Here is a 26,378-nt window from a genome sequence, read left to right on the forward strand (position 1 = left end):
TCATACTGTGTTGCTAACTAGTACTTTCTCAGATGAACCAATATTATAGCTTTGTATGGATTCAAACCGCTCTCAGGTTTTGATTTAGCACTCCATACCTAGTTATACCTTGGCCTCAAACCTCATCTATACCTAGCCACTACTTTGTGGAACTGCACTTTACCTAGTTTCCTCTCATATTCATTTATTCCCCATCATGCACTCATCAGACCCATGGTTTCAGTCTCGCTCTCATTGACATATTTTCATTGCAGGATTGCCTTAGTTCTTTTCCATTTTGCATCTGCTCCCTTTGCACTATACTTGAAGGAAGTGCTTTATAGTGTTCGACACACATCACTCGCACTCAGTAGGATTTATTAGTGCTCTAGCTTTCTTGCTCGCCAGTCAATATTACTTCTCCACAGCACTTCATAGGGCATCATGCTGTTCAGTGCCCAAGTGGCAGTTCTATTTTTCAGCCATGTCACATGTATGATGGCCTTGCCCCACAAGAATTTGGGCAATCTGCTTGCATACATTCAATAAATGTTGCAATTGGCAGGTTTGAGCAGGATAAAAAAATCAATGGTGATCATGCTATTAAAAGAACTGACAAAATACAGATAAATGTGCCTTGAGGATTTGCTTCTGAATGTATTTATTGGGAGTGCATCTAACTGGTCTTAGCCAAGTGTACGTTCTGAGTGGATCATGAGCCTGCAAACATTGACACATGTGAAAAGGGCCTTTATAAGAATCCATGTAGAGATTTGCATTCTCGTACTTCTATATGAGAATGGGTCTGGTCTGTGCGTGCACTCTCAAATAGTCCTCAGCTTCGAAGATTTGCGCCTTGAGTTCTCTCTCTTCTTCTTTGTCCTCCCCATTTGTGTGATGTCTTACATTTTAGCTCACTTTTTCTGATGCATCAATCATGACCTCTGCTGTCACTCCTTCAGTCGCATCAGGCAGCTCTGTGGCCGCATCTTCTTCAATTCCTTTAGGAACCAGTACTACTAATTCTTCGGCCACTTCCATTTCTTTAGTCATGCAAATGGCTTATGATTAAGTTCTGGCCAAGTATACACACTGAGTAACAAGCAACACTGCTTTACAATTACTCAGGGACAGTGGTAATCCTAATGTCGCACCAGACGAACTTCTAATCCCTCTTCCCCCTTCTCCTTCTACTGAAAATCATTTGCAGCAGTGGATCTCTGCATTCATCAACCTCTCTCCTAATTCTCAAGCTCAAGGAGCTTCAGTTCTTGAGGGCATAGCTAGCAGCTCTAAAAATGTCACAAGTAGACCAAATACCACTTCCATTTCTAGAACTCTCTTTGACAGCTCTAAGGAGATCGCTACTTCTAGTGGGCTTGATTCTACTTATAATTTTGGCATTCATCATTTCATCCAGGATCTCACCAACACTGGTGAATATTGTCCGCTGAATCTGTTCTCTAACAGGAATACAGAGCACCTCCATCGTGAAGGACACTCTCTCAAATGTACCAAAGTCCATGTCAACAGAGTCTCTCATCACCTCTTAGATTTATCACAGTTTAAGAGTGAACACAATCTTGACCCTCTTACTTGGCAGGAGGCCTTCCAGTGTTATCTCTCATGGATCACTGATGTTGGAGACACACCATCCATCAAACAATGGACAATGCACTTTACTACTCTTGCCAAGGACAAAGCCATTCATAAGAATTTTTGTGCCATACTGGAATTCAATATCAAGACCAGACAAAATTATGCTTTACACCCACACCAACACGACAAGGCTGAATGGAGCCATCGTCTACATAAGAAGAAATATGCTACATTGCAAGATGAGCTCTTTTGTCATTCACAGCAGCTTTGCTCATCTTTTGTTGACCATTCCATTAACACCAGCTCTTCTTCTCGCTTTGAGCCTTATGATAAGGACTCATCCTCCAAGCATCCATTCAAGAAGAATGAAGGAGAACCTTCTTCCTTTTGTGACTCCAAGTCCGCTAAATCCACTGATCCCATGTGCATCATCTGTGGACGCACCAGCCATTGTTTCTCAGCATGCACTGAGGAGACTTTGCCAAAAGGAGCACAAAATTTCATGAAATATACAGATGGAAACCTCTGCAGATGTTCTAACAACTCCCAACTCTGTATCAGATTCAATCTCAACAATTCTCGCAAAAGCCATCCCGTCGCACCCATATCTTCTTGGCATACTTGCCCACTACCTGCCTTGAGCACATTGCAAATAAAGCTTCAAGACACTGTACTATTTCAAACCTTTATCATGCCTATATGAGTCACATACTGGCTCCGCTTAAGACTGCTGGTACTGATGGGCTGGTAATGAGTAGTGGTGATGGCGTGGAACATCATTGTCATCCTCTGTTTGCATGCTTTGTGGGTGACTATCCTGAGCAATTACTTGCTACTGGAGTGAAGGTAATGGAATGCCCAAAATATGACATTTTTACAGAGGAACTCGGGAGTAACACAGCACCATTTGAAATATGCAACCTTCATGCCTTGCTATCAACTGACAATGAAGACCTGAACCTGACTACTGCTCCTGGCTGCTCTAACAATGCTCTCTCGGCTAAACCCAACCTAAACACCACCAAACACCTCTCTACTCACACCCTCTGCCTAGGGGTCCCCTACTCCACCAGGACCTGCGTGGGTTACTGGTGTAGGACTTGGAGTCCTTGTAGCCTTGTAGAGGCTATTTTTGCAGTGTCCCTTAGGTCCTAGCGCAGCACGTGCTATCACTACCATGGCGTGCATCCTTCCTATCATCAGCCAATGGCCACGGCTCATGTGTGCGCTTTGGTTCACATCCACTTTTCGTCGGTTCCGTCGCGCATCCTTCCTCCATTCTATCCATGTCCTCCGCTTGTCCATTGGTGCATGTTTTATCTCATTCACGTTAGACTGATTATATTTCCGAAAGTGATATTGCTTATGTTTCGTTACTTGCGTTATGGACCCTTGATACATATTACTGCTATCTTCTCAGTTCCAAACAGCGCTATGCGCACTATCATATATACCTTAGACTTATGATTTTTCAAGTATCTTCTTTTTCCCGCTATCGAAATTATCATCTGTTTGCACGCAATACTCTGACTCCAAAGCTAAAAAAACCTTCAGCCGACTACATCGCACGCTGTATTAACAGTCGCACTGTTACAGTAACATGGCACGAGTCCCCCGCCAGCAGACAGCCCTCTGCCACCGCACGGCTATAGACGATACCGGAGTCTCACCAGCTCCATGACGATCATGATGATAGATGATGACAGATGATAAGCGGCAACTGCCGGCTTAGATAAGCGGTCTGGACCGCACGTGACGACACATGACGACATAGGTCTAGAAGACCTATTTATGTTATCAAGATAGAAGGCAAGCCTCGTGCTGCCTCATGTACTGATAGAAGGATGCCTCATGGATCCTATCTACGATAGAAGCCCGCCTCATGGACGCTATCTCTGACTCATGTAGATAAGCAGATTAGAACCCAGCTTTAGGCTGAGCTTAGATACGAAGAGTAGCCTTATATAAGGTCGAAGATTAACAGTAGACGTTCCTTACTTTAATCTTACTAGGTTTACCCTTGAACTCCTTGTCCCGCTAAAGCTACCTGCTCGACATCGACTCGTACCTTCAGTGACGCCTCTCACTGTCTGTAAACCACTATCATCTCAGCGTAACCCCTTGTTAACCACCACGAGCTACGTTCGAGTACGCAACCTTTGCTTGTCTGTAAAGGCCGACGACTCTCAGCACTTGGTACCACTGTCGTGGTTGTCGCTGTTTAGATCATCCTAGTCGCACACGACCGTGTGTCGTAACACGCACTAAATGTTCTAACTTCGCTCATCGCGCATACCATCAGGCTCTTCTCCCGCTCTATCATTGTGTCGCATCCCCCTTCACATATCTGCTAAAGGTGTGCTCATATATCCTTTGGCTTTTCTCCACACCTTCACACTCCGTCAAACTTTCAGCCGCTCGGTCGCATATCATATTGCACCTTCAGTGGTTCACTCGTGCTCGCGTCCAGAGGTCTATTTGAGTTTTACCTAGGGATCTGCACGGGTGAACCCCCGGGTGTCGGCAGGTCAACCCGCACCCGCACCCCGAGGTAAACCCACACCCGCAGCAAGGGTACGGGTTGCACAGTGGGTAGCAAAGTAAGGACCCGGGGTACAACCCATCAAGGGTGTACCCGCGAGTCATAGATCCGCCAGTGCTTAGCACATATGTCCAGCACACGTCAGCGAATGCTGACGTGACTCGAACATATGTGGATGGCACAAGGAGGAGTGGAGGCACAGCACGAATTACGGATGCGTCGAAATAGACGCTGATGTCGTGGCAGGTGGTGTGTCGCGTACGATCAAAGTCGAAGGTGAGTGTGTCGAAATGGGAGATGGTGGTGTGGTGGCATGAGAGTGTGACGTGTCGGGCGTCGTGTCCTCGTTGCAGAAAATGGGGGCAGAGTCAGGACGGCGACTTACTGACAAGATCCTTCCTTCCTCCTCTCGTTCCTCCTCTTTTCCTTCTCACTTCCTTCTCTTTCCCTTCTTTCCTCGTCCTCATATCCTCCGTATGTGTCCGAGCCACGCCAGCATTCGCTGGTGTGCTCTGGGCGCAGACGCTCGATGCTGGCAGTTGGTAGCACGAGGTGGGAGCTGCTGGTGGCATCCTGGATGGAGGTGGTTGTTGCTGTGGGAAGGGAGCTGCTAGCGATGGTGGTGGTGGTGCCGGCGTCGAGGAACATGTGAATGGTGGTGGTGGTTGCTGGCTGAGGGCATCCGTTGACGTGCTTAGTGGCGTTAGAACGGGTGCCGGAAGAATTGGCATGGGGGGTGCAGCGAGTGCTGCCAAATGCGAGGATACTGGTGGTGGCGTGTTAGCAGGTGAGTGCTTGGTGGTGGTGCCGGTTGTAGCGTGCACGTGGGAAGTATTGCGTTTATGGAAGGCACGGGTATAGCTGGGGTACAGGTAAGAGTGCGGGTCTTAGAATCCCGACCCATACCCGTACCCCAATAGTACCCGTACCCGTGACCCGCGCAGGTTACCCGTACCTGTGCAGATCCCTAGTTTTACCCCACTTCACCCTTTCTCCCCCTTTCTCCCCTTCTCATCTAGCTATCATTCCTCACACACACCAGTGAAGGTACAACAATTCAGATGGTGAGTCTGAACAATGTTGGGTCTTGCAGAACCTAGCTGCTATTCGACCCTAAAGGGTTTCTGGACCAGGCTCAAGGCTCAGAGAAGAGGAAATATGATAGAAACTTGCTGAGTACTCAGACTCATACTGGTAACTGGTGAAAAGGTAACTTGATTATGTAAGCTACAAAGTGCCAACATAAGGTAAGGTAAAAACAGTCTCTACAAGCCCAGCCAGAAATGAATCCCTACACCGGTACCCATGCTAATCCCTAGCTCCAATGGTGCTGCTGCCATAGTGTCACACAAAGATGCTATGGCTTTCCTCAACCTTGATGGCATGGATGACGACAAGTAGTTCTGGACATCCTAGTCATGATCTCGCATTGATTACCTTTACAATTTGTTTATTGGTATTGCTATAAATATGCTCCCTTCTCATTTATCTGTTACTATAAATATGTTTGTATACCCCGTTTAATCAAAGTTCAAACTCTAATTTGTTCTTGTACAACTCAAATTCCTGCATAAGTGTTCGTACTGATAGTCAATTGCAAGCATTCTTGGTTGTAAGTTTGCCTGATGTTGAACATAATTATCACTAATTTATCATGCATAAAGAATTCCTTGTGGGGCAGTAAAAAAGTCTCTCTACACCGCTAAGTTGTCTATTTTATTGAAATTATCATAAATTAGAGAAAGTTTTACATACTTAGCCTAAATTTGTAGCGGAGGGTTTTCCTGATGCAGATGTGAGGCGGAAGATGCGAGTTAAAAGAACAGAGCGTCTCGAGAGGCTGAGACTTTCTGTAGCGCTACATTTGCTTGGAGCAGGGAACCAACATGTGATTCTGCTGCTGGTATGAGTCTACATGAGCAGTATATATACGTTTTCGAGTACTTGACTGGGCTGGAACGAAAATAAGGAGCATATGGCGAGTTCAAAGATATCGGTGAAGAAACGGGAATCGTGAAGTCTGAACACAAGGTAAGATAACGAAAGAGAGAAAAGGAGAAATGAAAGGAATCTATCCACGTAATTCGGATGCGAAGAGTTGCGCTCTTCGTATCAATGAATCACGTGGATGACGTCGACCGCGTGGTTCGAGCGTCTTCATTTTTGAAGCATGGTCGGCGCATAGAGAATGGGGAATCCTTACAGATAGGAGGTCTTGCAGAACAAACCACCATCTATGCCAATCCTACACTGGTCCCTTTTCCTTCTCCTCGGTCTCCAGTTCACCCTCCACTTCGAAACTATTGTCCTCGTGATACAGCACTCCAATACCCACATTTCCCGGGGGTGAGACCCAACAAATCACCGAGAACGCGACGAATGATATCAAAAGGCCTGCAGAGTTGCCAAATTTTAATGAATATTTAAGACACCGTTTAATAGCAGCAAACCTACCGACGAAGAACGCAATGTGGAAAATGCGCACCCATACATTCCACGCAGTCGCGTCGCGGGTTGTCATAATAAACCCAGGCATGGCTGGGAAAACCCCAAGCACCCAGGCGAGCGGGGCACGCCAATTGACGCCATTGTGGTACCTTGACAGAAGTGAGGGGAAGAATATGCCTTATAATGTTTGCGTACCAGTAAATAGAGCGTTTGTCTCCGATGTAGCAGTCCTCGAGCTTGATCATGCATCCCCTTACCACGAAGTAGTCTGCGAGAAGAATCCCAGAAAAGGAGGCGACTGGGGAGGATCAGTTTATCGTGATTAATCACACTTCTTTAACACGTACAGAATATTCCGAAGCTAGATAGTACGGTCAAGAAAATTGAAGCACTAGACAGGTATTGCCAAGGGTTTGAAGCTAGACCCAGGAAGGCGAGCAGGTAAGCACCCCTCCTGATGTTGATATAGCGTCTGCGGAAGAACATTCGTTGATTTGTGCATTTGGGGTACAATAAACATAAAATACGGACGGTACAACACCCCTGCTCGTGTATTAGGTAGATGTTGGGATACGAGAGTAAGGACGTACGAGAGATCCATTCCGACGCTCACAGAGTTGAGAACAATGCTCATGCCGAGCTGGGCGCATACACAGCTGAGTCCAGCAAAGAAACTGAAGCGCAGTCAGAGAAGAAGCTAGAGTAGATTAACGTGTTACATACATCGCAGCGCGAACTGTCCGATGGAGAAGTGAGCACCCACACTTACCGTGAGATTGTCCTTACCTCTCGGGGAGTCATTACTGAAAAAAGGAGTTAAGCTATGCCCAGCGGACGAACTCCCCCTCCCCCTAACTTACTAGTAATTCTGCAGAGCTGCGAGAAGCAGGAAAGGCTCCCAAATCAAACTCCCTACAATTTCTTGGGCGCATGACGTGACGATGATACCAATCGTGGCACACACAATGATGAAAAATGGACTGGGAGTAATGAGTCAGTTAAACTATAGTGAATATGGGTTGTAGACCTACACAGCGATTAACTGAGATAGCGTAGGCGCATCTGAATGGACGTGTTAGTGTGACAAACAAGAATGTGATGACGTTGGGCAGACATGGCCGGTTAGCATAGCGCGTCCAGTCGCTCTGACCGATGGTTCCACCACTCCTATTCACCATAGCCATAACATATATCAGGTGGGCGTGCAAGCAACAAAAGGACAGTCTCGCACCACGCGCCAATAATCGCAGTCATACCGAATAACATGGCCCTATCGTATTATTTAACAAGATATCTGATTTTATCTCAGGTCTTGATCTCACCATCCTGTTCCACGAACGGGACTCGCTTTCTCCTGAAACAAGGGACCGCCAGAATGTGTGTTCGAGACCGCCCAAACAAGAAGTCCGATCAGGCTGGATTATAGATTAAGTGCAGCGCATGCGTGAAGTTAGAATGGTGACGGTGCTTACGTGGCGCTAAACATGACACACGAGACGATGAAGGGTTTCTGGAGTCCCTCAGGAGGGATGCGCATGATTGTCATGAAAAATATGTAGTAGATGCTGCATACGACAGTCAAATTGAATGGATTCGTGGAAAGAGGATGTATCGAACATTGTGCCTATGAAGTCCTTCGTCAGCAAGATTCCTCCTGCTAACGTCTGTTTCCTAAGTCATTGTGTGTAAGTAGCTGGAAGAATTAACAAGTTGGGTGTGCTCACATGTGGGCAAATCCTAAAACAAGATAAAATAAGCATTAAAAATCTAAAAGAAAGGTTGCGCACCAGGAATGATGGCGCCGATTGTAACCTATTCAGATGCGTGGAATGAAGTAAGATGCACGAGGACTTGGAGACGTACCGCAACAGCTGCACGAAAGTTTATCAGCAACATAACAGAGAACAGAAGTAAAAAAACAAGTTACCTTGTCCACCCCAGTAGGCCTGGAGGCCATCCCAGCTAAATGCGCATACAGCTTTCAGCACTTGAAAAAGAAACTCAGAACTTACAAGATGCCCCTTGAATTGTGAAATCAAGCAGTGTACTTCCATACGTTTAGTGCATCACTCACACAAAAGCACGAACGATAACAGGAAAATAGGCGCCTCTGCTAGAGGAATCAACATATGTGCCGCGGTCAATTGTTGCATACTCGCCGCATGCCCCAGCAGAACCTGCACGCCACAGTAAAACCTATGTGGTGTCTTTACTTAAGCTGTCAGCATTTCAATGGAACCCATCCCGTGACCACAGCATCCCCACCTCTCTCCCATCCACCCGCAGGTGACACAAAGCACTCCAACGATAAGACCGCAGATGACGAGAGTGACGATGGCCTGTGTCGCATCTAGGCCATACGCGAGTAATGTGCTGCCGGCAGTATACGATGAAATGGAGAGACCACCGATGCACCAGAAAATGAAGTAGGACCATATCTTATAGGTGCGGCGCTCTTTGGGCATGGGAATGAGGTCGCGGTTGAGCCATGGTGTATTGGGCACTCCAGGATCAATGGGTACCTCAATGTACTGCAGGAACCTGCGCCATCGAGACGGATGCGGATCTGCTTCCTTTGAGTTGGACATCGCAAGTGGTCAGTAATACTCAGTATCAACGTCTCAACGTGATTGGTGATGGAGTATTTTCTGATATTTGATCATGAGCTCCATTGCTGCGGAAGAATACGCGGGTGTAACGTTATAGTGACTCTATGCGGTTGGAAGGAGGCTTGTCCGAATTTTGATATTGGCTCTATACTTAGGACTGATGATGAATCGATATCATAATCAGGTTAGGCCATATGATCGTTTAACAGCTTTCAGCCGCAGAGTCGAAGATCAGTGCGCAAGAAACTTGAACTAGTCAAAGTGTCGAAGTGATGTCGTTGGACAGACGGTGAAACTAACATTACATAATTCAACAGAACACCCGCTGAACCTGACTAGTAACGTAGTCAGCCAATAAAAGATCATTTATCGTTTATTAATTATTGTTTATCTCGCAATTGCCAATTAAAGGTCTCTTCTTACACATCTGAGACTCGTCTACTACGCCGTACGATCAGTAATCTTGCTTAGGAAAACCCGGAACACGTCCCGCCTCAACCTATCACCCCTCAACTCGTCCTGCGCACCAGGCTCTGGTAGCAGCTCGATCATCGCATTAATCTCCTCCACTGCATTCTTCGAAGACTCTTCATAGCGCTTGGGAATGTTCAACCCCTCCTCGTCATTGTACATGTCTTTCACAGCTTGCTCCCTCATAGTCTGTTCGGGACCCTTCTTGCCGTAGTTCTCGAAGAGGAACTTTTTTTGCGTGTCGGTGCCGTGCGTGAGTGCCGTGCATACGCACCAGGAGCACTTGCCGTCAATGATGTCCGTACCAATCTTCCCAATCTGCGCCTCAGTGCCGTGGTAGTCCAGGTAGTCGTCTTGAACCTGAAAGAATTCGCCCATTGGAATGAGAATGCGGTCGGCTTCTTTGTATGGCTCGACGGTCTTTCCGTTGAGCTCGTACGCATCCGGGACACCACACATGCGCATGGCAAGCGCAACACTGAGGTAGAAAGAGTAGTAGGCTGTTTTGTACCGCACAACGAAGGTATGTTTTAGGAGGGTATATTTGTCTATGTTAATGTTGTCTTCGGGAGCAGTGATTTGGTCGACGAGCTGACCCATCTCGGTCTTGTAAGTTACCTGGGCGACGAGCGTAAGTGAGATGCAATGAAAGGGTGTAGTATGCACCTCCTGGAACAACTCCAATAAATCAACATAATAGCTCTCACGTCTGAAGTGGTTCTTGAGGATGTGGTAAATAGCGCCCTCGAGCATGCATGAGTCGTTGACAGCAATATTGTGTACCTTTCCAAGCCCCTTGACATCAGAGACGAGGTACCAGCACGGCTGGCCACGGCGTGAAATGGAACGGTCCATGATGTCATCGGAGACGAGGAAGAATGCTTGAAGCTATCAGGGAGTGACTAAGAATATTTCGAAATGAAGAACGGAGAACGTACAAGTTCGATACACCATCCGAGGAGGGCGGCTTTGAAGTATTCGTCGTCGGTTGGAAGGCGGTTTAGGAGAATTGTGACGCTGTCAACGACGGATATGCCACGATTGAGTTTACCTCCAGGGACATTGTAGATTAAGTTCTAATAAGATAGGAGTCGAATGTCACGGTGCAACCAGTAAGTTGAAGATCCGTTATGTGGCACAGTCCCGACGAAGACGTGAATATCAATATTCAGTGGAAAGCATATAACTAGTCACCTCATTGAACCACGCAATGGCATCTTCAGGCATCTTCTCGGACTTCATATGCGCAATAAGTTCTTCCCGGATGCCCTCAAAGACTGCGAGAAACTTGTTCCGCGCGTCTGCATGCGACATTGTGTACGAATAGGTAGCAATAGAATATGTGACGCTGATGCTACACGGTGAAATAAAGTAGGAACGGACGAACGCTTGGAGCGAAGGACACGGCCCATCTCCACTATTAGTACCTGCTTGTGATGAGACCACTTCAAAACCACGTTCTATGCTGTAGCACTGCCCCGCACTAGATGGCGAATGACAATTCACCCAGCAATCAGGAGATGTGCATCCTTTTTAGTGTGTCGGCCGAACTGACGGTCAAACGTATCAGCTAATATAAATAAACACTTGAATCACGAGTCTCAGCTAAGATAATAAGACTGGAAAACTGTAGCCCTAACCAAAAGTGGATGTGTGGCACCTTTAATTCGAAAGACGAGAGCCTACTAAACTTCAAGTATTGACTGGCCACCATCGCCAAGGTCGTATTCGAATGAAGGCTGTCCAGATATTGGTTGTCGCTGCTCGATCGCATCCTAGGTGACCAGAAGAGTGCAAAGATGAAATAGTGAGACTGTACTGACAGGAATCAAGAAATTAAGTGAGCGCCTAGTACAGAAGGCTATTGCCGTATGTACGTATGTGCTGACTTCTTGCGCACTATGCATATGCATTGCCTTCTTGACATGTGTGTCACAAGGTTCGAATTCTTGATCGGCGTCTTGTGACCTTACGATAAAGCTTATTGCAGGTATCTTGTAGTTACACTTCGAGGCCTGGGGTCTCAGCGCTCAGCGCTAGCCTAGCCTCAGTGTTGGTTTTACACTCTCGCCGAGCTAGACACTAGATACCACTAAATATTTACCGATAAGCAGGAGATATTCCTTTGAAATATTCAATAACACGTACTCATGGTGAACAGTCGTGATACAAGTTAGACTCGTAACCAGTCTTTACTATATGTTAAGGTCGATTTCGGAGAGGCAAAGTGCGGAGTTTAAAATTTGCCTCTCCGAGATCGTACAAAGTAATTGTGTACCTCTCAAACGTCCGCGTCACCGAGCAATTGAACATAGGATAAAATTATGCTACTATCGAACGCATTTCACTTGATCATGCCTCAAGGCCTCAATATATACCAGCCACCTGTTAAATCTTTGATTTAGATCATCAATCCTTCGAGCCTCGATCAAGACAAAAAACCTTGGCCATCCTAGCTAAAGTCCTTTGTGAGTTGTGCGGGGCCGCAGGCTCAGAACTAAGATATAACATGTCAAGCAATCTCGGCATGGATTCGAATGACCTGGAGCTGTACCTCCAAGGCTCCATAGCACGGACTGAACATTTTCAATAGATGCAGCCAGTTAGAGTCACTGCCTCCCGAGCCCCCATGACCAAGTTGCGCTCGAATTTGGGGTACGATTTATGCGCGGGAGTACCAAATATGTTGCTCACCGCTGGATTGGATCGGAATGCGGCTGGCTGGTAGGTGTCATTGCGTCATTTGGATGCGCGTTGTAAGCATCGACATCCGCGTCAGCCTCTTGGGTGCGAGTGTATAAGTATTCCGTCTTCTCTACCTTCCCGTCATCTCGCTCTCTTCCCTATTCCACCACATTCTTAGTAGTTACCGTTTCCCTTTTTCACCATATGATCATTTTCCCCCCTTTACATCATTACGACAAGGTTGCCATTGGATATATGTCAGTCCGACTCCGTCGCTGGACTTTTCGGTGCATTTCTATTGACTACCCGCCCGCGAAATTATTAGCTTTTCGCAGCGTCATCGAGCCTCTATCATTCACTCTCAAGGAGCCTGGCTATGTGGTACGCCTTCAAAGTGGATATTGCCCGCTGACATTCCCTTAGATTCCGGCTGGCAAATAAAGATGCCTTATCTCCTCTTTATTGTGGTTGACCACTATTTCGCTATGGTTGGTGCGTTCTTTTTTGGCTGAGTGGTTGACGTGTGCGGTGGCCGCAGGAGTGCGCCTGATGCATGGTACAGCGTGCGTTTGCCGTGGGCATATGCATATGCAGCAGGTGTGAGCCTGAGACTGTCGTTCGTGATGGGGTGGTTAGTTGCTTGGGCTGCAAGGTGAGCAAGTTTTTACCTGCTTGTTTGTTCCCTGTCTTCGTCTTGCTCGTGTGCCGCTTCATCCCTTCGCCCAATCGATTTGTTCGCTTCGCGCCTCGATCAAGTACTCTTCTGCGGTTCTATGCTCGAAGGACCATGCCTCAGTCGCTCCCACTTACGCGCAGTTCCGTCACCGCCCACTACGCCCGTCATTACTGCACCCACCCTGCACGCTCACTCATTCTGGTCATCGTTCCCACTCCCATTTCAGACCTCCGCATCTTCTTTTCATCTCATCTTCTTGCTTTTGTGTTGACATTACATTTTTTCGAGCTCACCTGGCGGATCCAAGGTACGTCTATGATATGCGTTGTTGACTACTACAACCCATGTCTATAGACGTACCTTGAAGTTTGGGTGCAGTCTTTCGTCAATGATTAGAATAGAATAGAGGTGGTCATTTCACATTTCCTACTCCGAGCTCCCTGCTCGCCATCTTTTCCATCTCGTGACATGTTGCGCTACCGTTAGTATTAGATTCGAGCTATACCGAGTACACCATTGATGCATATACACACGTATTAGACATGCCTTCGATTTTGTTCTTTCTCTTGGAATGAATTCATCCGTGGACAACATTGGTACGATCAATCATTAATGTCATAATGTCATTATTGCATACCAACGATGACCCCCATAACACGCCCAAATTTGAACTAATTGCAAGTATCAAAGTAAGTGTAGCAGCTCTGGTAAGGAAAGCATCCTCAAGGTCTTGCGACCGTACCACGTACGAAGGTGCACTCCAGCTGAGCTGCTCGATAGTCTGGGACCTGCGGTAGACTCCTGCAACCAGAACCTTTAAGGTCGCATCGCAGGGGGACAATAGTGCGAGTCCGGAATGAGTTGAAAGAGTTGAAGACTGGATGTCAAATTTACATATACGGTCGGTTTAGGGCCGGTTGGATGAGACTGATGATAGATTTGAATTACATGTATGGGCAAACATTACATAAGTATGGGTATATAATCGATAATCGAGGTAGTAATCAGTGTAAACAATATGTACTACTCGTAAGAAACATTCAAACACTATGCTACGCCCAAAAACGGTTCCACTTGTATCGACTTCAAGTTCAAATCAAAGGACAAAAGTATACATGTGCAGCTTAGGCAACGGTAACCACACTGGAAACGTCGCTGTAAACGACCTCAAGAACGTCAAGGGCCACGGTCCCCAGATCCGTCACTTCCGTCATCATTTTGGCGCAAAGGGGGTAGACGCTAACGAACAATATTAACCGACTGTAAAAGAAGATGAGATGAGAAACTCACTAGTCAGTCGTCTGTGTATCCGAGCAGGACAAGCCCACTGGGCCAGTGACAGAGGTGTCCACATTTAGGTACTGGAGCAGCTTCGGAGTGCGACTGTCGTCCGACTGCAAGACCATCTTGCAGTAGGTCAAGGTGTAGTCAGAGTTACACGACTCAGCGCGGCGAGCCAGCGATGATGGCTCGACGTTGGGAGATGAGGCCCTCTTCTGAGCCTTGGCGGCATTGGTTGCAGGCGAACTCGATTCTTTGGGGGGTGAAGACTGAGTGAGCTCGGGTGTGGAGGGCAAGGAAAGCATGTGAACGCCTGGAATGTGACGTTCTCGCGGCAAATTACCTTTAATCATGACTACCTTGCTAACTTCCCCGACTGCAGACTGCATGCGAGATGCATCGGGGTTTTGGGGTGTTGTGTTGTTGGGCAGAGTCCGAGCATACCAGGCAATGGATGCTGAACCACTGGGGGGCGTGAGTGTGGAGGCATCAGGTGTCTTCTCCGACTTGTCGTTGCCCTGACTCGGCAGCGATGGTAATTGGACAGTGGACGCATCAACCTTGGGGAGTTCGTCTGTGACAAGAGACTCGTCCAGAGAGACAGGGGCGCTGCTAGTGTCCTTAGGAACTGTGGGCGCCTTCTCCTTCTCTACTTGGGGAAGCTGGACGGAAAGATTGGATACCTCCTTGTCTACATCAGCGATGCCAACGTAGTTTGTGGATGGTGTTTTGACGTTAGAGACGCCGGGGATGCTGACGCTGTTGTCGAGAACGCGGACGTTATCTAGGGTACTAGGACCCTTGGGGATGGACCCGGTGGGAATAGCAACTGCGAAGGCAGCACCGATGATGATCAAAAGAGTGGACTTGTTGAACATGATAAACGAGTGTGGGTGGGTCGTGATATGGGGTTGTAACAAAGACGAACGAAGTTCAACTGGGGTGTGCACCAGATCATGGTGAAGTTTTATATGCTTGCATAATGTTCGGTACGGTGGTTGTTGGTGACACAACCCTATAGAAAACAAGAACTAGTATGATCAGCGCGGATTCCGAATCACGTATGTCAAACGTATGTTCGTAACTTGCTTGACCGATCGGTTAAATGTCGTGGAGGTGGTGGTTGAGCGCCAGTTGAGTCGGACCTGACGTGAGCCTCAACTTTCGTGCAAAGCACCCATTGAGGTACTGTGAGGCGATGGGCAGGGCCAGTTTTTGCACTATATGGACGATAGCTGGCTTGATCAAAGGATTTGTACTACTCAATAAGTACGTGATGAGTCTCAGAGCCGAGACGTAAAAGATGGGATTCTCATTCTAGCAATTCGAAGGTTGTCGAAATATCAAACAAAAAAGTACTAGCGTATCATGACGCACCTTGTCGCACGACCGCCGACAACGATGGGCTCTTCAGGACGGCGGTGCGAAGGTTGTCGTGCAATTAACACTTGCGCGACATGAACCAACAATTTAAGCTTTGAGCTCGGTGTGACTCATGCTAGTAGCAGATACGTCTATCATAAGTAATCCGGATCACAACTGCTGGCACCAGCAAATACTAAGACATCCTACGCATATAATAAGCCAGCGTTTGTAACATGTCGAGAGCGGTACGGAATATGAGTTCGAAGTTCATCAGCTGGCCAAATGCTCTCCACATCTTCATCATAAAGAGATAAATTATCGAGTTCGATGCCGCCTATACCCTATAGCAACTTGTCACGTTGGGCCGAAATAATTATTTTTATTCCCCAAGGACCTAAGAGTGTATATATTGTTTGTCAGTCAGGGAAGTAGCAATGAGAACTCAGTAAAAGATTCTATGCGCCTGAGTTGACTGAGCTCTAGCAAAGATATCATCATACACTGGCATCGCTTGAATTCCAGTGGGCTCTGTGACGGTCCATTCACCACGAGCCTACCAACTTGGCTCCAAGAGTTAACGTTCTGTTCTTATGTTGGGTAGACGCGTTGCTTACGCAGTGACCGTAGTAGCGCTCAGGCTGCAGAACTGCTGACATAATGATGTCGCGTCTGGCTTGCGCGTCGATTAACCTGTTCTACCAACTCTACCATGGACCACTTTCCAACTAACTGGGGTCGTCCAGTAAGTACCGTGGACTGGAGCTAGAGTACAGCACTAATTCAGATCTTGCAGAGAAACGACGCTTTTGATGCATATGCTACCTACCCCATTCACCAGCGACCATATAATGGTCCAAAGGATTCTTTCGCTGATGGCGTACAGCGAACACAGTAAGTCTGTTCAATTACTGCCATCAATGAGACTTGACTTGATATGTAGACAACCAATTGTAACTGGAACGAGCGTGCTGGCGATCAAGTACAAGGATGGTGTCATGATGGCCGCTGACAACCTCGGTAATTTCACTTCGAAGTCATCCCATTCATCGGTTCATGTGTTTTCCAATAGCTTCATACGGGTCCCTCGCTCGATTCAAGGATGTACAGCGTCTGCACCAAGTCGGCAACTATACTGTGATTGGTGCGGGAGGCGATATGTCGGACTTCCAGTACATTCAGTATATCCTTGAGGAACTATCCATCGATGAAATATCTGCACAAGATGGACATGAACTCGGTCCTGTCGAGATCCATGAATACATGTCGCAGCTCATGTATGCGCGTCGGTCCAAGATGGATCCGCTCTGGAATTCTCTGCTTATTGGTGGATTCAAGGACGGCAAGAGGTAAGGACGTGCTATGTCGTTCTCGAGCAGGATTGAACTATCATTCAAGATTTTTGTCGTACGTTGACCTGTTGGGTACGACGTATTCTGCTTCGACACTTGCTACTGGGTACGGCGCTTTCATTGCTCAACCGCTGTTGCGTAAGGCCGTCGAAGGGAGGGAGGATGTCATCACTGAAGAGGAGGCACGAAAGATCCTAGAGGATAGCCTGCGCGTGCTATTCTACAGAGATGCCCGAAGTTTGAATAAGGTACACCCTCGCAGTGACTATTATGTTCACCTGATTGATTAACTGACTTCTCCTTCAGTTTCAAATTGCTGCAATCTCTAGCGCAGGCGTATCTATCAGTGATTCGATGCAACTCGATACTGCTTGGTCATTCGCAGAAAACATCCGGGGTTACGGTGCCCAGACACAGTAGCTTGTATGCGTGTATTCTGAAGTCTTATTCATCATGTTCTAAATCTATGAGACATGCAAAGTCTATTAATGTCCTGCAGCGCTAACCTAAGGTTACGCTGTTGCCTCTCCCTTGTCACATAAACTGGATGTTTGAAGGTTTTTCAGCAGTCCTGTCACGTTTGATACCATCCACTTTCCAGAGTGCATCGCTGACATCCTATCAAAAAAAACGGATGAATTTCCAGAGGACAGTACTCACCATAGGGTACTCCCGAGCATTCCAGTCCAAGAACAAGTGTACTTCCCCAACTACGTTGCTTGCCTAGGTAAGTATCGGGCTCAAGTTGCCAGTCAACCCCAAAGGAACCGTTATGCACACGCATGGCAAAGTATTTCTCCACTTTGTGTCCAATGACAAACCGATGCAATTCACTTTCCCAGGAACGACTTAACCCAGTGGCCAGCCATGCACTATAAGAGTTGTGCCATGACGAAACTTGAACGAGTCCGTGTGCGTGTCATCGACTGTCGGAAGGTAGATTCTACGGTTCGTGTCACATTCGCATAATTGCTATGATGGTCTTTGGGAATTACGAATAGAGATTTTCGCAGGACAAGAGTACATTGTGCGACCTAGAAGAAACAATGACTGTGTTATGGACCACCATAATTTTTTTGGTCCTTGTGGTCCCAGACACAATGTGCATCTCTTGCTGTGGATGTGACGCGCGGAAAGTATTAAAGGCAGAGCCCTTGCTACCGGGCTAAGTATCTTACTCTTCCATCATGAAGCCTGTTATCCGCTCTCACTCTCCACTCAGCGACCTTCCTATCGAGATTCTCTTGATCATCTTCAAAGAAGCAGCCCAGCCGACGTTTTCCCAAAGGGAGAAATATGATAATAAAAATCCTTACTCAACCGCCCTATCCCTATGTCTCGTCTCTCGACTTGTCAGACGTACCATCCTCCCCGATTTCCTGCACACGATCTTGCTCCGCCGACGTCGCAGCGTGGAGAAGTTCGCAAATGCTCTGCTTATGCAGAAAGCGTACGCTGAGAAGCAAAGCGATCTTTTCTTCGACTATACCTCCGTTGTACAGAGGATGTGGATTTGTGACGCATTTGACTATTCCCTCAATGCACAAGCCCAGTCCTGGGACTCATGGATGGACGTGATGGTCGAATCTCACTTAAAAGAGATTGAGCTCAAGCGCAACATGAGCGTGCTTCTTCCTGTGATCCTTGCTGCGCCAGCACTTGTGATTGACCGCCGCCATTTAAAGCTTGTCCTTGAGCTTGAGGGCGCGGAGAACGCTTGGTCTTCCCGCACCGATCACAATATCAGCGGACAATCCACTTTTTCTGGGAAAACCAAAAGTTTGACGATAATACGTCAAAGCATCAACCATGTCCTGAACGTATTCCGGAACATTTCCAAAGGATCTGTTTTCCTTGCATCAATCCAGCGTCTCACTTATCTAACCGATTTGGCTGAGGACTCATGCATTTTTCGCGGCATCAGCAGTGGCGTAGACTCGCCAAAAAATCCGCTGTCTCTTTGGATGCGCGACCTTCCGTGGGCTCATATGAAGAGCCTTGAAACCTTTTCAGTGGTCTACCCGCATCTGCCTGCCCCCTACGATTTCCAGTCATATGTCACAAGGGGACTAGACTTGCATGTGGAGCGACTCACGGTGTCTGCTGCCCTTTACAAGCAGGGCCCTGAATCCTTCCCGTGGGTGACACCACCATTTCCTGTGACGGATCCTGGAACGAAGAGGACAGAATCGGATGGTCTGTCCTTCGAGGTTTCACGTGACAAGACCCACTTGACACAAGCGTTTTGCTCGTGGGATAAAGCTTGGGCTTCCGGGTTAACCGACGGATGAGGTGGTGTTATGAAGATGATTTAACTTAGATATGTGCCCGCTCGTATTCGGGTCTGCTTCTTACTGTACTCTCACCATAGACTTCCCATACCCAATAGATAGGACGGAGACTGTATGATTCATGAGCCATTAGCCGCAGCGTGACCTCAGTTCCGAGAGTGAAAGGAAATCAACAACAGCAGGTGCAACATGAACGATTGCATGCCTTTTCAAGTGAACGAGCGTTAGACCGTCGGCGAACAAAGCAGTTTAAGTTATTAACGTTATAACAATCGAAGAAGGCTGTAAATTTTTACGCTGGACCCATGGACCATGCACGAGACTCGCTTTACAAGAGTCAGAATTATGCATTCACAATGTACACCAAGAATGCGACTCGAGTAGGGCAGCCTAACTTAGTTTCTTCGCAGGTCAGTGGGTACGCTTCCAGGACATTTTGATATCCAGTTGTGAGGCGGTTGCTCCCGAGTCGCCAAGCACGAGTCGAGCGCATGAATTGACATAATGATCATCATCATGGCTACAGAATTTCAATGCATTCCATATGCACATTGACACTCAAGTTGCGTCACAGCGCTCCTTGTGCATGCGCTCTTGCGCACAACCTGCCAAGCGAGCAACATCAACGCTCGGACTCAAAGACAGCAAGGAAGGGCAGGCTCACTCAGTTTCCACACCGGAAATCATTCAAGTTCCCATCAGCAACCACTTTACAGCAGGTGAATGATATAATTAGAAATTCCGGTCCGCAGAAAAAACCGCAATCGTTCCCGTTGTTATAATCATTCATACTGCCATGTAGGGTGAGGGTTCTAGATTCGGTGCCGTGTGTGCCAAAAAGGAGTTGGTTGTGCTGCCCTGTCTGGTGTCACGGTTTTGTGCTTGTGATCGATTCTACCACTGTAACACCAGAGTATCCATTATCGCAGTGGTTTTCTGACATCCCTATAAGGTGTTCATCGTGCTCCAGGTAGATTTCTATAAGTACCTTTGCAGGATCTATGGGGTCTGGGTGATTTATGTTGCACAAAGGTTGCAAATTGGCGCTATTTCATTCTATTGATACGAAACATGTTTTTAGGTACTCTGCATATGCCTGAATTTTCTCAACACTAGTTGAGCACGACGTTGAATTGTGATGAACTTTTTGCATATTAGTAATCGTAGAACATATTACATGGAATGAAGAGACACCGAAAGTGTTAGGTAACTACCAACGGAAAGCGAAAATGAAAATTTAAAACAAAAGTTTTATTATCACGTTACCTGCACGGAACACTCTACTTACGTGTGGACTTACGACGCCCATCACCAATGATGAAATCAAAGTGTTTCTATTGTCATGCTCATACGTAAGCTACATGTCAAGTGGTCCCGGTCAGTGCTTATAGTATGGCGGCGGTGGATCCCCTTTATCACGGTGCTGGTAGACTGGATCAACCACCCCACGATCTGTACGCGTGACATTTGATGCAGAGTAGTAATGCCGCAGGTTGTTCGTATGGCGGGTATCTGATGTCGAGCGGGGTACGGTTGTGTTCTGTCGATGGGAAGGTGGTGCTATATTGTCACTAGTCGGAATGTCCCCTGTCGAGCGTGAAAGATGGAGTGTGCGTTTGTGCCTCTCGGTGTGAGAGCGGGGAGTCGATCGTTTGGCTTCTTGTGTGAGTGCGGAGCGCTGCGGGGACAGCGGTGAATTCGTGGGAGGGTGGCTGTTATTAGCGGAGCGCATGGACGAGATTGACTGCTGCTGGCGGGAAATTCGCGAGGGCCCAGCTTGTGGAGATTGGGCAACGTGCGAGCTAGATGGGTTGCGTGGTGGTCGTGGAGGGGGATCTTCAGGAGAACGCAAAGATGTATTAGATGGCTGACGGGAAGCAGCTGGGACCGGCAACGGGCGTATATGGGTGCGTGAAGGGGAGGGCTTTGGACTGAGGGGCGAGTGTGTGGAGGATGCTTCCGTTGGAGACGCCATCCAATTATTCCGCCAAGAGATGTCAATGACGGACAAAGGGACCGAAACATTCACCCGCGGCACAGATATGTTAGTGCTTGGTGCAGGGTCAGCGGTCTCAAATGGCCGAGGTCGCGCATCTTGACCTGCAATCAACCCTCGCTGCCTGCTTCGGAACTTTACCACAGCATAGCACAGAACAGCGAGGATCACAGTCCCACCAAGTGATGCGCACACAGCAATGATGGCCGTGTCTTGATGGTTTATCGTCACACCGCCATTCGAGCGTGCGGAAAGAGTGGCCTGTCTCCCCCGATTCACAGCCTCACAGGATACTCCCCTAGCATCAATGACTTCTACAAATTCGGTCGTACGTCCAAATACACCAGACCTACGGAAAGAGCCAAGATTAATATAGGTTTTCTTGCAGCATCCAATGAAGGTGGAGAAGGCCACTCACGAATCACGCACGGCAGCTTTAATAGGAACAAAAAACACAGGCTTACCCTCAGTCAACAATCTCAGATTGCCGAGGACTGCGACGCACCTATAGTAGGTCCTCTTAGTGCGATGTCACTATTTATAAATGAAATCAGGCTAGACTCTCGTGGCGCAGCAATATTCTGCAGGGATGGGGCTCCGGGAGATGCGAGCATGATGGTGTATGGTGGGACTCCGCCTGAGATGGACATTTGCCAGGAGTCGCAAGGCTCGACACGGGTGACATTTGTTGTAATCGTCGGAGTAACTGCAATTATGGGAAGTACGGGAAGACAGTCTGGGGATCCTGCTGCAAAAATATCTCAGCGTGTTTCTGTGGACTTGCAGGAGAAAGGGCCTACATGCAACCGTGAAGATTGTGGGGATTACCCCACCTGAATTTCCAAAAGAGTCAACGAGAGCGAGAAGCAGCTGAGATCCTGTGAAACACTGCTCTGTTATTTATTCCAACATAGGACCAGTTGCACGAACCTGGTGGGTGTTTCACCTGCCACAGACCATCTTCGTGAATTTGAGTAGCACTCAGTGCTCCACCAGCTTCAAAGGCAAGAAGGGTGTATGGAGAACGTCCAATATTGTAATTGTTTCCAGAAAATGAAGAAAGCGAGATGTGTAGGCCATCGCAGACGGTCAGACTGCGTACTCGCTCAAATTCCTGACCGAAGTGATAAAAAACTGACATACTAGGAAGAACAACCACGACTTACGTGATTGGTTAGATCCCAGGAGAAACTTCGGCTATCCTCCGCAAGGCCTAGAAGTGCATAAAAGAAAACACATATAGCTAGGCCTTGAGGAAGCAGCAAGACCATGACTTTTAGGAGATAACAAGCTCCAGGGACCAGCCTGAGAGGACTCCAGCTCCGCTCAAGGGTACTAATCAAGAGACGCCCGCGTCTTCTAATTAGAACTTTGGTAAGGAAAGGAAACAGGAACATTTTACCGAGAAGTTTCATAAGTATCTCGGTAATTGCCACGCGATAAATACCTGATCACCGAGACGTTCCGAAAAAACTGATGCCATGCACCGACCAATTGTGGCTGGAGCCTTGGAGCAATGCCGTTGTAGCGCCTAGCACAGGTGTCTTGACAAGTGACCTTGCGCAAAATTCACCGCCCCTCTGATCGGCTGAGGTGATTGTAGGCAATAATCGAGCGATTCTCATTGGCGTAGACTGCGTAAGTAGATCATTAAGGCAGTATAACTTCGGGTCAAATGGGCTCACGACTTGTCTAGACCGTTGGCAGTTCCTGGTAGGATGCGAGCAATTCTTAGAACTTTCGGAACACTCGGTTCGATTCGAATAGAGCAGTGCTAACTCGCAAGTACTGAGCGTCATGCACCTTGCACAGCCCGGTGGGCGGTACACCGTGACAAACTCGAGCATATGGACCAAATGCACCGCAGATACTCTCCCCTAGACAGCCCTTCATATACGAGGAAAGATAGTCATTCCTTATGTTGCGATCCACTGCTGCAGGCAGCACATAGTACAACCACGTGACTGACTCATACTTCTATAGGTCTCGTGATATCTCGAGAGGCGAGCGAGCAGGGCGGAGAGTGAGCTGAGCGCTCATACCTAGTAGTACGACGTGCGTGATGTCGTTCCTGGTACCTCCACAGACATGACATGCGCATCATTTATAAGTGCCAACCTGAAGCACTGATGTTATAATATCCCGCTGTTCATACAATATGGTTGCAATTGCGTCCCATGACTGCCTTTGCGGTTCAAATTCAGTCAAGCCTCGCGACAAGCCTGATCTATAAATAGCGCGTAGATGATTAAATATATCACATTTCATTTTGAACTTTAAGCTATACACAGAATCGTCCCGCGAGTCACGGTAACACTAGCTACCATGGCACTGACCGGCGCAGTTGAGGACTACATGGTTCAGAAGCATCGTCTGTGGAGAGTTGAGTGGCTACCAGTACTAGTAACATGATTGAATATTTAGAACAAGGTGTCGCAAGGGTACGAATGGATTCTCCGAGTCATTCGTATCCACCGTGTACACGTATTGGTTGGCATGAGAGTATCAGATCTGCTAGTAATTTTTCTGGGACACCGTTTGGATGGGACTTGCTTGTCTCCGACCTATCAAGTGGTGAATGAGTCACCGTGATTGCGAGATATCAAACATGTAGTGATTCAAAGTACTTCGCTGCATCTCCATGGTACAGCTTAGAGTTGAGTGATCACAACGTTCTCAGCGGTGGAAGTGATATTCGCAGACTGCTCTTCCACTGTGATGAAGTTGACCTTTCCGTCTTGAGTCACAATGACGTAGCGCTAAAGAAAATTAACCTTGGATTCAGGTGCTTAAAAGGCCAGAAGTATCCAAGAGGAGTCCCACGCTAGAGGTAAACTCCCCTTTATCATCCACAATGAAGCGGACGACTGAGCCACATCATAATGCGATGAAAAATGATCATGTGATGGAGATGCATCAAACTCCTACCTGTACCTTGTGGAGCAAGTTTTTCTTTCCAAGCCCTGCGAATAGGACGGCTGAGTATATGCGCTAGGACATGCCCTACAAAGACGTCATTCACAGCAACAACATGGGTCCCTCTGACGCCCTTGGCTTCGAACTCGTTGTAGTCTGATGTACTGCAGGACCTGGGAGCTGCACGGCAGCGTGAACGCCCCAGGGACATCAAGTTGTTAGTGCAATAACATGAGCGCCTGGCACAAAATTAATGTGGGGTCACGTATAATGATATTCTTTCCAGAGAGATCGAGCGGAATGAAATGTTCAGGATCTTCTTCTTTGATGGGCTTCTGGGGGATTGGCTTACTGCCTCGATCAGGGCAGTGGCAGAGTGCGCAGCCTGTGCGACGTCTGTGAGAACGGAAGCCATGATGATCGGTACAGATGAGATAGATGAAGGAAAGCTAAGGAGACGTTGGGACACTAGAAGTTAATGCGATGGTGTATACTCTGGCTGGCAGGCTGCAGCTAGCTTGTCCGCTAGTTTCCTAAGTAGTCTAAGGGTCTTCCGTTCAAATCCAAAACCAAGGAGATTCTTTCTGTTAGAGACTCGGTCACGTGAGTTCAAGCAATTTTGATTGGAATTTCACGCTAATGTTGATTGATGACTTGCGAAACAAGTGAGCAAGCCAACAAGCTTTCAGCAGGCTTTAAATGACTTACTCAGAGCTTCGCATTCTGTGACTCTGATTGTCATAAAACGTGACTAAGTCCCTCGAGCGGACTCCGCTTGCCCTAAACATGAGAGGCGTAGGTGGCAGGTTGCGGCTTATAATGATCTCGGGATCCACGCGTACGGGTAAGGACGCGACCATGTCCTAGCACCCAGCTCTAAAGCTGATGCGCATACATTACTGCGTGCATCCATCGATGCAATACAGATCATAAGAACGTAATTACTTACACCCTTTGGATCAGAGAGCTCAGTGGGATTTGATTAGATGTTAACACTGCGCACTGGTCATAGCAACCATATTTACCAGGTCGGGTGACCAAAATGTGATGCTGCTTGAGGGCCAATGTGGAATTGCGGCGGAAAATGATAGAGGTATATAAACGCAGATGCCGGCACACGAAACTATACTTTGTACCGACGACCTGTTTTCGTAAAGAAGGTTTGAAGGATGTACACCTGAAGGCTAAACAACAGTCAGCTGTGGTCTAATTACGCCTGGGTTGTACTTACACAGCCATGCCCACAATGCCCAGACTCTCCAGAACCATATACCAGAACAGGCGACTACATTGCTTGTGAGTTCACCTAGTCATATACGTGAGAATATCCACAAACTTTTGTGTCGACCTGACCAAGGAGAACCCTCTGTTCTCTCGTGTATGGAAACTTGAAGAAAGAGGTCAGTATGCATGATGATAACTCGAGACAATAGTTAAAACGTACTATTTTTGAGTACGTTTGATGTTCAAAAGCAGTGAGTTCAACCGGAATGTGCTCTCCTCCAGTGCACTGGTGTGATCCGCCACCTGTCCTGGCTTGGCAGGTGCTTCCCTGCGAGGCTCGCTCTCCACCATGATGTCGAAGTCAACCAGCTTCACCGTGAGAGTTGACATGTCATTCTCGAAGCAGAACGAGTACTCTCCAACGGTGTTGGCAGTCAAAACGTAGTCGCCTTGCCTTTCGCTTTTACCGTCAAGTATGACCTTCTCATTGGGATCCTTAACGTCGAAGTCTATGTCGAACGATCCTCCAGATTGAACCTAGTTCGTGGGACAATAAGTATATGAGCTGGGACAATGCCCCATGACATACTGCAAAGTAAAACTTCAAGCGGGACGTCAGTCTAGCTCGACAAACATGACCATTCGTGCTCACCCCAATTTTTTCCCCTGCTTTGTCTGCATCAACATAGAAACATAAACGCTCATTTGCTGCAATGGCAGTAGTCAACGCCGAGCTTCTTGCTGAAGGAAGAAGTGATAGGAAGAGAAAACAGTTACACAGAAGAAGTAAGAGAATCATTGTTGGAAAGCATGTAAGTATCAGTTACCATTGCTTGCGTGCTTAGGGTGGCGACCTTGCCGGTATGCCGGCATTGAATTATGGACTCCGCGAACTCCGAGTCGTTGTAGGTATTAGAGCCTAAATTGCTCACTGAGGGTGCTTTGAC

General features: G+C 47.5%; 10 protein-coding genes across 10 annotated transcripts; 4 read left to right on the top strand and 6 right to left on the bottom strand.

The window, feature by feature from the left end:
* Positions 1-1,153: 1,153 nt before the first annotated feature.
* F5147DRAFT_544829 (uncharacterized protein) lies at positions 1,154-1,738 on the top strand (the record flags this gene model as incomplete). Its single annotated transcript, XM_041430306.1, has 1 exon — positions 1,154-1,738. A coding segment is annotated over one exon (585 nt), but the record flags the coding sequence as incomplete, so codon positions are not given.
* Positions 1,739-4,315: 2,577 nt separating this feature from the next.
* On the top strand, positions 4,316-5,521 carry F5147DRAFT_759735 (uncharacterized protein; the record flags this gene model as incomplete). The annotated part of the gene is made up of 4 exons (XM_041440461.1): positions 4,316-4,396; positions 4,667-4,907; positions 5,330-5,342; positions 5,440-5,521. The coding sequence occupies exons 1-4, from the start codon at positions 4,355-4,357 to the stop codon at positions 5,519-5,521; spliced, it is 378 nt and encodes a 125-aa protein (XP_041295070.1). The 5' UTR covers positions 4,316-4,354.
* Positions 5,522-5,929: 408 nt separating this feature from the next.
* F5147DRAFT_685326 (permease for cytosine/purines, uracil, thiamine, allantoin-domain-containing protein) lies at positions 5,930-9,196 on the bottom strand. Its single transcript, XM_041436670.1, has 19 exons — positions 8,834-9,196; positions 8,728-8,775; positions 8,643-8,678; positions 8,496-8,530; positions 8,438-8,439; positions 8,356-8,380; positions 8,186-8,225; positions 8,041-8,133; positions 7,891-7,983; positions 7,800-7,838; positions 7,683-7,735; positions 7,600-7,630; positions 7,429-7,548; positions 7,306-7,371; positions 7,159-7,242; positions 6,916-7,040; positions 6,764-6,866; positions 6,575-6,717; positions 5,930-6,514 (listed from the first exon to the last, which is right to left on the bottom strand). Exons 1-19 carry the CDS (start codon positions 9,154-9,156, stop codon positions 6,366-6,368), a joined length of 1,608 nt encoding a protein of 535 aa, XP_041295071.1. The 5' UTR covers positions 9,157-9,196; the 3' UTR covers positions 5,930-6,365.
* A 381-nt stretch (positions 9,197-9,577) lies between these two features.
* On the bottom strand, positions 9,578-11,080 carry F5147DRAFT_685339 (farnesyl-pyrophosphate synthetase). Its single transcript, XM_041436671.1, has 4 exons — positions 10,843-11,080; positions 10,587-10,724; positions 10,315-10,536; positions 9,578-10,266 (listed from the first exon to the last, which is right to left on the bottom strand). The coding sequence occupies exons 1-4, from the start codon at positions 10,960-10,962 to the stop codon at positions 9,619-9,621; spliced, it is 1,128 nt and encodes a 375-aa protein (XP_041295072.1). The 5' UTR covers positions 10,963-11,080; the 3' UTR covers positions 9,578-9,618.
* A 3,053-nt stretch (positions 11,081-14,133) lies between these two features.
* On the bottom strand, positions 14,134-15,168 carry F5147DRAFT_771583 (uncharacterized protein; the record flags this gene model as incomplete). Its single annotated transcript, XM_041441259.1, has 2 exons — positions 14,134-14,248; positions 14,300-15,168. The coding sequence occupies 2 exons, from the start codon at positions 15,166-15,168 to the stop codon at positions 14,134-14,136; spliced, it is 984 nt and encodes a 327-aa protein (XP_041295073.1).
* Positions 15,169-16,325: 1,157 nt separating this feature from the next.
* F5147DRAFT_86773 (proteasome endopeptidase complex beta subunit) lies at positions 16,326-17,547 on the top strand. The gene is made up of 6 exons (XM_041444439.1): positions 16,326-16,397; positions 16,449-16,546; positions 16,596-16,672; positions 16,725-17,001; positions 17,051-17,252; positions 17,311-17,547. Exons 1-6 carry the CDS (start codon positions 16,365-16,367, stop codon positions 17,422-17,424), a joined length of 801 nt encoding a protein of 266 aa, XP_041295074.1. The 5' UTR covers positions 16,326-16,364; the 3' UTR covers positions 17,425-17,547.
* A 644-nt stretch (positions 17,548-18,191) lies between these two features.
* Positions 18,192-19,427, top strand: F5147DRAFT_792708 (uncharacterized protein; the record flags this gene model as incomplete). Its single annotated transcript, XM_041443101.1, has 1 exon — positions 18,192-19,427. The coding sequence occupies one exon, from the start codon at positions 18,192-18,194 to the stop codon at positions 19,293-19,295; it is 1,104 nt and encodes a 367-aa protein (XP_041295075.1). The 3' UTR covers positions 19,296-19,427.
* Positions 19,428-21,770: 2,343 nt separating this feature from the next.
* F5147DRAFT_572791 (uncharacterized protein) lies at positions 21,771-22,432 on the bottom strand (the record flags this gene model as incomplete). The annotated part of the gene is made up of 3 exons (XM_041431110.1): positions 21,771-22,039; positions 22,092-22,169; positions 22,222-22,432. 3 exons carry the CDS (start codon positions 22,430-22,432, stop codon positions 21,771-21,773), a joined length of 558 nt encoding a protein of 185 aa, XP_041295076.1.
* Positions 22,433-23,942: 1,510 nt separating this feature from the next.
* On the bottom strand, positions 23,943-24,622 carry F5147DRAFT_744666 (uncharacterized protein; the record flags this gene model as incomplete). Its single annotated transcript, XM_041439695.1, has 5 exons — positions 23,943-24,050; positions 24,115-24,158; positions 24,220-24,363; positions 24,473-24,554; positions 24,602-24,622. 5 exons carry the CDS (start codon positions 24,620-24,622, stop codon positions 23,943-23,945), a joined length of 399 nt encoding a protein of 132 aa, XP_041295077.1.
* Positions 24,623-25,330: 708 nt separating this feature from the next.
* Positions 25,331-26,230, bottom strand: F5147DRAFT_573012 (emp24/gp25L/p24 family/GOLD-domain-containing protein; the record flags this gene model as incomplete). The annotated part of the gene is made up of 6 exons (XM_041431130.1): positions 25,331-25,391; positions 25,439-25,492; positions 25,544-25,594; positions 25,652-25,968; positions 26,021-26,032; positions 26,084-26,230. 6 exons carry the CDS (start codon positions 26,228-26,230, stop codon positions 25,331-25,333), a joined length of 642 nt encoding a protein of 213 aa, XP_041295078.1.
* Between the last annotated feature and the right edge of the window lie 148 nt (positions 26,231-26,378).

Source organism: Suillus discolor (assembly GCF_016758755.1).
Source record: "Suillus discolor strain FC423 chromosome Unknown F5147scaffold_16, whole genome shotgun sequence".
Lineage (NCBI taxonomy): Eukaryota > Fungi > Basidiomycota > Agaricomycetes > Boletales > Suillaceae > Suillus > Suillus discolor.

Excerpts from the sequence above, each read along its gene's own strand:
- F5147DRAFT_685326 (XM_041436670.1), bottom strand. The coding sequence starts at position 9,156 with ATGTCCAACTCAAAGGAAGCAGATCCGCATCCGTCTCGATGGCGCAGG. Across the intron at positions 7,736-7,799 it reads ACTGCGATTATTGGCGCGTG|GAGTGGTGGAACCATCGGTC; the intron begins GTGCGAGACTGT and ends TATGGTGAATAG. Across the intron at positions 7,243-7,305 it reads GCTCACTTCTCCATCGGACA|TTTCTTTGCTGGACTCAGCT; the intron begins GTTCGCGCTGCG and ends ACTGCGCTTCAG.
- F5147DRAFT_685339 (XM_041436671.1), bottom strand. The coding sequence starts at position 10,962 with ATGTCGCATGCAGACGCGCGGAACAAGTTTCTCGCAGTCTTTGAGGGC. Across the intron at positions 10,537-10,586 it reads TCGGATGGTGTATCGAACTT|CTTCAAGCATTCTTCCTCGT; the intron begins GTACGTTCTCCG and ends ACTCCCTGATAG. Across the intron at positions 10,267-10,314 it reads TATTGGAGTTGTTCCAGGAG|GTAACTTACAAGACCGAGAT; the intron begins GTGCATACTACA and ends CTCGTCGCCCAG.
- F5147DRAFT_86773 (XM_041444439.1), top strand. The coding sequence starts at position 16,365 with ATGGACCACTTTCCAACTAACTGGGGTCGTCCA. Across the intron at positions 16,673-16,724 it reads GATGGCCGCTGACAACCTCG|CTTCATACGGGTCCCTCGCT; the intron begins GTAATTTCACTT and ends GTTTTCCAATAG. Across the intron at positions 17,002-17,050 it reads GGATTCAAGGACGGCAAGAG|ATTTTTGTCGTACGTTGACC; the intron begins GTAAGGACGTGC and ends CTATCATTCAAG.